Source organism: Cervus elaphus, chromosome 9 (assembly GCF_910594005.1).
Source record: "Cervus elaphus chromosome 9, mCerEla1.1, whole genome shotgun sequence".
Lineage (NCBI taxonomy): Eukaryota > Metazoa > Chordata > Mammalia > Artiodactyla > Cervidae > Cervus > Cervus elaphus.
The window spans coordinates 19,592,409-19,603,540 of NC_057823.1; the positions used below are offsets into that span (position 1 = coordinate 19,592,409).

The 11,132-nt window shown below is 54.9% G+C and overlaps 1 protein-coding gene across 2 annotated transcripts; it reads left to right on the plus strand.

Moving 5' to 3' along the window:
* Nucleotides 1-1,165: 1,165 nt before the first annotated feature.
* On the plus strand, nt 1,166-9,690 carry ANGPTL4 (angiopoietin like 4). Of its 2 annotated transcripts, none has more exons than XM_043911733.1 (8): nt 1,166-1,204; nt 2,227-3,127; nt 3,763-3,873; nt 4,001-4,118; nt 7,072-7,185; nt 7,498-7,593; nt 7,685-7,966; nt 9,021-9,690. In XM_043911733.1, the coding sequence occupies exons 2-8, from the start codon at nt 2,789-2,791 to the stop codon at nt 9,200-9,202; spliced, it is 1,242 nt and encodes a 413-aa protein (XP_043767668.1). In that variant the 5' UTR covers nt 1,166-1,204; nt 2,227-2,788; the 3' UTR covers nt 9,203-9,690. The 2 variants fall into 2 exon arrangements, with proteins under 2 accessions (XP_043767668.1, XP_043767669.1); XM_043911734.1 differs by lacking the exon at nt 1,166-1,204 and having other exon boundaries at nt 2,247-2,424; nt 2,557-3,127.
* Nucleotides 9,691-11,132: the final 1,442 nt, after the last annotated feature.

The window sequence follows — 11,132 nt, forward strand, 5'->3', positions numbered from 1 at the left end:
GGTATGTGGGATCTTCCCAGACCAGGGATCAGACCACTGTCTCTTGCATTGCAAGGCGGAATCTTAACCACTGGGCCACCAAGGAAGCCTTGAAATTACCTTTTTAAAAAGATCCTCATAGTGTATGCTCAGTGGTGTCCGACTCTTTGTGATCGCATGGACTATAACCCGCCAGGCTCCTCTGTCTGTGGGATTCTCCAAGCAAGAACACTGGAGTAGATAGCCATTCCCTTCTCTAGGGGATCTTTCAGACCCAGGGATAGAACCTGGTCTCTTGCATTGCAGGTAGATTCTTTACCATTTGAATGAGGGAAGCCCCAGCCAGAACAAAACAGGTGCCAAAGAAACAGTTCATCATGGTGATAAATTGTTGCTGGAACAAAGGCATATTCCACAGAGCAGTTTTTAGGATACAGTCCAGAGTCAGTTCCAGGCCCCTGGAGAAACTCTTTTGTAGCTTGTTCACTACAGGTGTCTCTAAGAGCCTTGGGTGTATTCTGTGCCCTCTGAAAGACAGCACAGAGATAGAAGCCCCTGAGAAGTGGATCAGGAAACGGCCATCAGGTTGAGAAAGTAACTGATCATATTTCTCAGCGCAAGAAGCCAGGGAGGTGGGCTTCCCTTGTGGCGCAGTGGTAAGGAATCCACCTGAGGTAAGGGTTCCATCCCTGGTCCGGGAAGATCCCACATGCCAAGGAGCAACTAAGCCCATGTGCCACAACTACTGCAACCCATGCTCCCCAAAAAGAGAAACCACTGAAGTGAGAAGCCTGTGCACCGCAACTGGAAAAGGCCCACAAAGACCCAGCACAGCCAAAAATTAAGTAAATAAATATATCTTTGACAAAAGAAGAAGAAGCCAGAGAGAAGAGCCCATTCTGGGAGACCAGTGACCCTCACTCAGAAAGAGGCCGAGACCTGGCAGCTGAACCAGCTGGCTGCCTGGGCAGAGATGGTGGCTGTCTAGATCTACTCCTTGCCAAGGTTTTGCTCCCCGCCCTTCCCATCTGCCTGTCACAGCTGCTGGGATCTGCCATCCTGAAGTCTGGCTCAGCCAAGTGTATGAGTGGTGTCCTGCACGTCAGCCCCGGGGCGGGGAGTTTCGGATTCCAGAGGCCCAGCTGGCTCCGAGCCCCGCTGAGTCAACTCTGTTCTTCTTGCGTGTGCTCTGTCTGTGCCAGTGTCCCTGGGTTTTTCCTGGCAGGTAGGTTTTCTATGCCAGCCTCAATTTTTGTACAGGGTATAGGGAAGTTGGTGGGGCTGGAGGAGGAGGGCTTCAGTAAAAGTTTGTTAAATAAGTGTTAAGCCTAGAGAAGGAAATGGTAACCCACTCCAGTATGTTTGCCGAGAAATCCCATGGACAGAGGAGCCTGGAGAGCTACAGTCCATAGGGTCGCAGAGTCAGACATAACTGAAGCAACTTAGCTTGCACGCAAGATGAGATTATAGAGGACTTCCCTACGGTCCATGGTGTCCCAAAGAGACGGACAAGACTGAGCAACTTAACAGTAGCAGACCAAATCGAACGTGGCCCAAATCATGGCCTCAATTCAACTCTTCCTCTGTCCCAGCTCTGCCCCTACCCCAGGCTCAGATGTTAGGGTTCTTCCACCAGCCTGGGGGCTCCATGTAGGAGAGCAGAGGGCCCTTTTTTTGAATTAGTGAATGTGGGAGGAGAGGGAGACTGAAGATGGAAGAACATTCTTCCAGGCAGTCCCTCTTCCCTCCTGAGTTTTCTGCTTCGGTGCAGGCAAACAGTCAAGACTCTGAAGACCCTGAGGGTGAGTGGGCAGTGGGGAGATGGGCCCCAGCTGGAGACTGAACAAGACAGACCTGGGCCCTGCCACCAGGGCACTAAGTTGTGAGGAGTGGGATGAGGGATGTTTAAGAATCAGGCAAACGGACTTCCTTGGTGGTCCAGTGGCTGGGACTCCAGCTCGCAATGCAGGGGACCCAGGTTTGATCCCTGGTCCGGGAACTAAAGACCCTGCCTGCCTCAACTAAGACCCAGCACACCCAAATACAAAAAGAAAAAGAAAGGAATCCCACAAACACATCTGCGATGACGAAGTCTTGAGCAGGAAGGACAGCGGAAGCCTGGGAGGTGCCTCCCCAGGGGGTCCAGCCTGGTCTTGATATGCTCTCCCGGAGGAGGGGATGTTTGCGTGCCTCCGGGCTTCCTGCCTGGTCCTGCTGGACTCAACATACCAGAACCCTCTTCTCTAGCTCATGACTTGGAGAGTGGGCGTCAGGAATGCTGACGGGCATGCCGTTCCTGCCGGCGCCGTTTCCCCACTGAACGTGGCTGGTGTGGAGTTGGGGGGCCTCGGAATTCCGTTGCCTGGAAGGGGACCGCGGGGAGAGGAAGTCACGTCTCCCATGGTCAGCAGAGAAGGCACGACGGAAAACGCACATCAGGGCCTGGTGAGAGAAGCCTGACTTGCGCACCTCCCACGGCGCCCCAGACCCCGCATAACTACCCTGCTTCCAGCGTACTGAACCCCAACCCCGGCCCCCACGCCCCACCCCCGGAACTTCACGCACCCCGCCTTCCAGGCTCCGCCTTCCTCGCGCAGCGCTTATAACAAGGGCGTCGCGCGCGGAGACACCAAGCCGAGGGCCAGTGGCTGTGATTCGAGTCTTTCGTCTGGCTTCTGCACCGAAGCGAGCCCTCCTCCAGGGCCCTCGGGTCTCCAGCCCTCGCATCTCGACCCCAGAGTCTCTCTGGCGCCCCCTCACTCCTGCCTCCCGGAATCTCCGCGTTCCGAAGCCTGGACCACCAGGAAGGATGCGCTGTGCGCCGACAGCCGGAGCAGCCCTGATGCTGTGCGCCGCCACCGCCGGGCTGCTGAGCGCGCAGGGCCGCCCGGAGCCTCCCGAGACGCCGCGCTTTGCCTCCTGGGACGAGGTGAACGTGCTGGCGCACGGGCTCCTGCAGCTCGGCCACGGGCTGCGCGAACACGTGGAGCGCACCCGTGGGCAGCTGGGCGAGCTGGAACGGCGTCTGGGCGCGTGCGGGGCCGCCTGCAAGGATCCTGAGGGGTCCGCCGCGCCTCCGCGCGCCCAGACCAATCTGGTCACTCCCGGCGGCGGCGATGCCTCCCCGGAAACCCTCCGCAGCTTGCAGGTACATACTCTACTGCCCTGGAAGGGAGTGAACAGGAAAGGGCGCATCCCGAATACCCTGGTCTCTCCGTTTTGCCTGCGTGCTCAGTCGTTCCGTGATATCCGGCTCTTTTGCGACCCCGTGGACTGTAACGAGCTTCCCTGGTGGTTCAGACGGTAAAGAATCCGCCTCAATGCAGGAGACCCTGGGTTCGATCCCTGGGTTGGAAGATACCTTGGAGGAGGGCATGACAACCCGCTCCATTATTCTTGCCTGGAGAATCCCCATGGTCAGAGAAGCCTGGCAGGCTACAGTCCATGGGGTCGTGAAGAGTGGGACACGAGTGAGCGACTATGCACAGCAAGGACTGTAGCCCTCCAGGCTCCCCTGTCCATAGGATTCTCCAAGCAAGAACACTGGAGTGGGTTGCCATTTCCTCCTCCAAGATAGCTTCCCAATCTCCAGGGATTGAACCCGCATCTCCTGCATCTCCTGCACGAACAGGCGAATTCTTTACCACTGAGCCACCAGGAAAGCCTGGGCTCTTCTGCCCCGGCCTCAAAGGATGGAGAGTTGGAAACAGGACCAGCAGATGAATGGAGAAAGTGGTGGCAGAAGACCAGATCCTCACCAGACTTTTTTTACACTCTCCTCAGACTCAGCTGGAGGCTCAGAACAGCAGGATCCAGCAACTCTTCCAGAAGGTGGCCCAGCAGCAGCGGCACTTGGAGAAGCAGCACCTGCGAATCCAGAATCTACAGAGCCAGGTGCCACTGCTTGCTCCAGATGGGGAGGGAGGTTCAAGGTGGACCCTGTGGGTCTGGTTGTGGAGCCAGGCAGGTTGAGCAGCCTGAGCCAGCCAGACCTGACATTCTCCTCCTGGTCCTGTTCCAGATGGATCACCTGGCCCCCAGGCACCTGGGCCACGAGATGGCCAAGACCACCAGGAGGAAGAGGCTGCCCAAGATGGCCCAGCTTGCCGGCCCAGCTCACAATATCAGCCGCCTGCACAGTGAGTGTCCAACCCTTTGCTGGTCTCTAGCACACTCCCCCCCCCCCCCACCCCCACTTACCATTCTTTCCCCTCTCCTTGTCGGGTCCACCTTACTGAGAAAGAGAGGCCCTGGCTGTGTGTCCTCCTGGGAGGACAGGTCTCTGGTGAAGGGGTGACCAGGACATCCCCCTCTTCAGCCCTACCCCTTCCTCTCTGGGCTCCCTACCCCAACCCTTCTTTCCAGAAAGTCAGTGGGATTTTCCCAAAGCCTCAAGAACCACTAACTGGGGCAGGGGTTGGGAACGCGGGTCCAAGAGGGGGTTGAGCTGCAAGAGTGTGGGGAAAGGGGTGGTATGGCTCAGGGCCACCTTCCTGGGGGTTGGACCCTTCCAGGAGGGCAGGATGGTGGACAAAAGGGTGCCAGTTGGGAGACTGGACCCCCCTTGGGTTAAAAGAGATCGGCTGCCTGGGAGGGGGTGTACTGATCTTTGGGGCCGCCAGGTGTTTATTGTTGGGTTTTTTTTTTTTTCCTGATTCACTTGGCATGTGGGATCCTAGTTCCCTGACCAGGGATTGAACTCACGCCCCATGCATTGGAAGCACAGAGTCTTAACCATGGGATGGCCAGGGAAGTCTGGCCCCTCATTTTAGAGTGTGGATCTGGGAAGGGAGACTAAGGCAGGGAACCCCCATCTCCCTGGCCAGTCACACCACTCACTTTTGCATCTCTTAACAAGTCTGGGGCCCTTGATCCACATGCTTTGCCTGGCTCTCACCCTTCTGTTGACCTGGAAGTTGCTGATCGCCCCTTCTCACCCTGCCCCGACTCCTACAAGTTCTAGATCCTTTATTGTGTGTGCCCCAGAGCACCCCAGATCTCCAAACCAGCATGTCTGTAGGTGTCTGACCCTGGCTCCCAGCTCCCCAGTGTCTCTGTCCCACCCTAAGTTCACAGCTCCAGACCTGGCTGGCTTCGGCGTGGTCCTCCTACCCCATCCCCCGCGCTGGCATCTGCGGCAGTCTGCAGCCAACTGGGTGAAAGTTCGAATCCCCCACTTCACACCCGCCCTCAGGCTGGTTGCTGGCTTCCAGCCCTCTGGTCTTGAGGACTCTCCCACCTCTCGGTCCCACCACCTCCCCCACTGGGAAGGGGAAGGGTCCGCTACACCCTCCCAAATGGTAGCCCTGCTATGAGGGGCTTCTGGGAGGGGCCGGCAGGCAAAGGTCCCACCTCAGGAATGTGATGGGGGAGGGGGGTCATGTGTAGGTTGGGGGACTCCAGGCTCAGCCCTGCCAAGCCGGAGAAAGGTCAGAGCTGGGGAGACAAACAGCTGGTGCTAATAGAAGCCACATTGGTGGTTTGGCCGGCTGCCTGTTGTGATTGGAAGAGAGGAAAGTAGGCGAAAGGGGAGCTGCCTGAGGGGCCGGAAAATGTCACCAGTCACTCTGGGCCCGCCCCAATCCCCACAGTCCCAACATGTTCACCCCACAACCTGAGCCTTCCCTTCCCCCTTCAACCTTTCCTCTACTTTTCCTGCTGGGGTGGGGGCCAGGGACTTCCCCAGTCTGCAGACATGCCTGAGCCATCCCTCAGTCCCTCCCTCCTTCACTCTTCAATCCTTCCTTCTCCCTCTCAGATGCCCGGGACCTGGGGTGGGGCCTCTGTGGTGCCCCCCAAACCCTATCCAGGCCTGATGCTCACCCGCGGCTGGAGGAAGCAGAGCCCCTTCCTGTTTCTCTGTTCTGGCCTCACCCCCACTCTGGTCCCCCTCCTTCAATCATTCCTTCATGGCATCTTTATTAAACATCTGCTGTGGGCTGGCATCAGCCTGTACCAGATGGTGGGCAGAGAGCCATTCCTCGTCCCTGACTTCAGGGACCTCATACAGTATGGGAAGTTGGGGAGAGATGACAGATGGCCCCAGTGTTGGGGAATAGGAAGTCCTCAGGGGCCCTTAGCCTGGTCTCCGGCTGTTGATGGTCAAAATCTTGGCCTTCTCTGCCCACTGAAGCCGAAGAAAAAAATACAGAGACAGAGTTTGGAGGAAATAGAAAGGTGGCTTTAATTCTCAGCCAAAGAAGAGGGAAACACAGTAAGCTCATGCCTCAAGAACTGTGCCCCCCTCCACCCCCATGAGGAGTCTCGGGCCTTATATAAGGCAAAGGCTCATAGTCAGGAGTCGGTGCTGAGGAACAAAGGTGATAGGATCTTGATTTCTTCCTCTTGCATTGTTTCTAAGACAGTCATAGACTGGTGTTAGTAACTCAGTAATTGAGTCTGGCCGTTCGGTGGCTCTGAGACTGGTGTTAGTAACTCAGTAATTGAGTCTGGCCGTTTGGTGGCTCTGTGGTCTTCTTTCCAATGTGTAACTACAAGGGGAAGGGTGTTGTAAGGGTAAACCCCAGGAAGGCAGAAGAGCAAGCTTCGTTACAGACATGCAGAGTTAGGAGCAGTTAAAGTGAGAAAAAGGAAACAACTAGGAATGTTCAGGCCTGACGACTGTTCTCTTTATCTTCTTTGTTCTCAGGAAAGGGAAAGAAAAAAAACTCATTCCGCTTTTTTCCCTTTTTATTGCAACGGGATGTGGGGGGAGAGGGGAGGTATGGGTGTCAGAGATATCATCCCTTACAGAAGCTGGGACCTTTAATATGAGGCAGAGAACTGCCTGAGGGAAGAGGCCCCAGGCAGAACACGAGCGTGTTCAAAGGCCCTGTGGTCAGAGCGCGTGTGCTACCAGGAAGGCTGTGTGGCCAGAGGATGGGTGTTCAGGGTGGGAGGAGGGGGGAGTGGGTCTGGCTGGTCCTGGGGAGTCATGGACAACTTTAGGCAAGTGGAAGGGGGCACGATGAGCTGAGGAGTGCCCCTCCTGCCCCTGTCACCCACTGCCTAGCCCCCAGACATGCCTGTTTCCTGAGACGCCCCTAGGATGGCTCTCCGTTTCAATCCCCCCTATCTTTGTCTGTCCTTCAGGACTGCCCAGGGACTGCCAGGAGCTGTTTGAAGATGGAGAGAGGGAAAGTGGATTGTTCCAGATCCAGCCCCAGGGATCCCCGCCTTTCCTGGTTAACTGCAAGATGACCTCAGGTAGGGCTAGGCTGGCCCCCAGGTACCCCGAATATCATGGGCCTGGTTGTCTTTCCATGAAGTGCAGCCACTTCTTATTCCCCACTTCCTCCTTCTCTGCTGGGTCCTGGGACAAAGATCTAGGCAGAACCCCTAGCTTACTGGCCAGCTCACTTTCTTTCTTTGCTGGTCTTCCTCCCATCCTGCTGGGGTGGGTGAGAGGAACCGCTCTCCCTGGGTTTAGAGGTGCTTTGGGGTTTAGGGAGCCAAATAGGGGAGGCAGGATCCCTCGTAAGAAGAATCCTCCTGATGACCTCACACTTTTCTGGGCAGACGGAGGCTGGACTGTAATTCAGAGGCGTCAGGATGGTTCCGTGGACTTTAACCAGCCCTGGGAAGCCTACAAAGATGGCTTTGGAGACCCCCACGGTAGGTGTTTCCTGCAGGCTGGAGGCACAGTGGGGAGGAGGGGGCTACAGATCTGGGGGTCCTCTTCATGGATTGGCCTCTCCCTTGGCAGGTGAGTTCTGGCTGGGCCTGGAGAAGGTACATCGCATCCTCGGGGACCGTGGCAGCCGCCTGGCTGTGCAGCTGCAGGACTGGGAGGGCAACGCCAAGTCCTTGCAGTTCCCCGTCCACCTTGGGGGTGAAGACACCGCCTACAGCCTGAAGCTCACGCCACCGGTGGCCAGCAAACTGGGCGCCACCACCTTCTCGCCCAGTGGCCTCTCCCTGCCCTTCTCCACTTGGGACCAGGACCATGACCTCCGCAGAGACAGGAACTGCGCCAGGAGCCTCTCTGGTAAGCAAGCCCTGTCCCTCCCCATCTTGCCCTTCGCCACACAGCTTTTCTGCATCCCTGCCCCGCCTTCAACCTCATCTGTTTCCACGCCACTGTTTTTTTGGCTGCACTGGGTCTTAGTTGAGGCATGTGGGATCCAGTTCCCTGACCAGAAATCAAACCCGTGCCCCCTGCATTGGGAGTGTAGAGTCTTAACCACTGGACCACCAGGGAAGTCCTTATTTCCATGCCCCCCTTCTCCTTACTTGCTGTGGACTCTTAGGCAACTGACAATGCCCCCCACCTACATTTTCCCCAGCTTTAAAATGGGTAGAGACTTCCCTGGTGGTCCAGTGGTTGGGGAATCTGAGCTTCCACTGTAGGTTCAATCCTTGGTCAGGGAACTAGGATCCTTCATGGTGAGGCCAGAAAAAAAGAAGGGGTATAACCATCCTGCCCACACCATAGGACTGCTACAGGATTAACACAGTGAGATGACTGCCACAGGCTAGCCACCAAGACAAATTGAAAGCAGAGCCCATGCCCTGTGAAGTGAAACAGATGAAACTGCCTTGTGGTGGGTCGAAGGATGGTTGTTTGTTGTTTAGTCACCGAGTCATGTCCGACTCTTTGTGACCCCGAGGACTGGAGCCCGCCAGGCTCCTCTGTCCATGGGATTTCCCAGGCAGGGACACTGGAGTGGGTTGCCATTTCCTTCTTGGGAAGAAGGATGGAAGAGTGATTAATTTCACATGGTTCAATGTGGTACAAACTAGTGAAACACAGGACAGTCATAGAAAGGCTTTAATAAATGTTCACCATGTGGCAAGTGTGGAGAAGTAACTCACCAGGGTCAGGGATGTAAAAGCCGCATTTACCAGAATGGGGTGGGAGGTGCCCTGAGCCCCCGAGGTGCCTTTGTCACAAGCTGGGGTTCCTCAGAACGCAGTCTGACAACCACTGCCAAAGTTCTCTCATCTAAAGCGGGTGATGGCCAACACGCAGCCCCCTCCCCGCCTTGGCCCCACTGGAGACCCACAGGCTTGACCGTGTTCCCTTTCTCTGACCCCGGCAGGTGGCTGGTGGTTCGGCACCTGCAGTCACTCCAACCTGAATGGCCAGTATTTCCACTCCATTCCGCGGCAGCGGCAGCAGCGCAAGAAGGGCATCTTCTGGAAGACCTGGCGGGGCCGCTACTACCCACTGCAGGCCACCACCATCCTGGTACAGCCCACAGCGGCCCAAGTGGCCTCCTAGCCTCCTCTCTGGGGCCAGGTCTCAGGTCCCCGGAGGACAGTGACTCTGGTCCACATGTGCCCACTCCCTGCCTGGGCAGGGGCTCTGGGCAAGGGCTGTCTGGAGCCTCGAGGACAGAGAAGATGCCCATGACTGAAGAGATCCCCTTGATGAGTAGGGGAGGCTGCAGGAAATGCCCTCTGAGGAGAACAGGGCTGTAGGGCTGCCGGGCACAGACCCCGAAAGCGTGGGACGGAGGAGCATTAAAGCCTGCTCTTCACTCGCCCAAGGAGCGGGGGATGCAGAGGGGACCACTCGGGGGTGGGGCAGCCAGGCCAGCCCTCAATGGCGGGCAAATTCAGTCACATTGACTGGCTGGAGGACCAGGGCTTCCCGTAGGCCTGGGCGCCCTCACCATCTTGTGGTGCCTGGGTGCTGTGAGTCAGCTGGCGCCAACAGCGTCCGGGTGGAGCCCACAGACTTCTCGGAATAAAAGCAACTTCAAGACATTTCGTTCTTTTATGTCCTTTGGTTTGTTTTTCAAAGTGGACAGTTTTCAGAGTCCACATAAACAGGCTCACAGGGTGGAGGGTGAACACTCCAGGGCTCTTGAGGACAATGCTAGTTATCCCCACCATCTCCAACATCTGCTTTCAACTTCCTTCACTCATGGTTTCATGATGGACATCTCATGTTCATTTGCAGAGGTACAAGGCAAAACCCTCATTTGGTCCTTCTGGAAGCAGGTAATAGAGAAAGTTAGATGCTCTTCATGACCATACTTAGGCACATGAATCTTGATAACCTTTTAATGTCTGGCCACATGAGAGAAATAGGGATGTGAGCTGCATATTTAATGTTATTATTATTATTATTTTTAGTGGTCACATTTTTAAAAAAGCAAAACAAAGAAAGGAAATAAAAACAGCTAAAGTTTAAAAAGAAACAAAAGTAGGGACTCCCCTGGTGGTCCAGTGGTTAAGACTCTGAGCTTCCACCACAGGGGGTTTGATCCATGGTCTGGAAATAAGAGACTACATGCCTTGTGGCATGGGCAAAAAATATATATATACATATATAAGAAAGAAAGTAAAAAAGTTTATTTAGGAATGTACTTGATTGAACCCGATATATCCAAAATACTGCAGTTTAAACATGTGGTCAATATAAAAGTTACTGAGATACTTGGCATGGCTTCTTGTACTGAGTCTTCTGAATCCAGTATAGATTTCACATTTATGGCACATTTCCATTTGGACCGACCATATCTAAGGGTTCAGCAGCCACAGTGGCCAATGGCCACCATCTTGCACAACCCAGTTCTACTGTGTTACTTTTTTTTTTTTTTGCCTTGCCTTGCAACTTGCAGGATCTTAGTTCTCCTACCAGGGATTGAACCCCACAACCTCGGCAGTGAGAGCTCAGAGTTCTAACCACTGAACTGCCAGGGAATTCCCTCTATTCTGTTACATTAACGCAGAGTTTTGCGTAAACTCTTCCCACTTTCGGCTATGTCTGCAAAAGTTTTCCTTTAAATTAGCTTTAAAATATATACATATAGGGGGGTGAGGAGGGGTGAATTAAAAGAAAATACATATGTGTGTGTGTATATAGTATATGTGTGTGTGTGTGTGTGTGTGTGTGTATATATATATATATGCTTCACAGGTGGCACTAGGGGTAAAGAACACGCCTGCCAGTGCAGGAGACATAAGAGACACAGGTTCTTCGATCCCTGGGTCGGGAAGATCCCCTGGAAGAGAGCATGGCAACCCACTTCAGTATTCTTGCCTGGAGAATCCCCCGGGAGAGAGGAGCCTGGCGGGCTACAGTCCATGCAGTTACAAAAGAGGCAGACATGACTAAAGTGATAGCGCGTGCGCGCACACCCACTCATATAAATTCAACTAATATTTCTTAAGCACCTACTAAAGGCCAAGCCCTGTCCCAA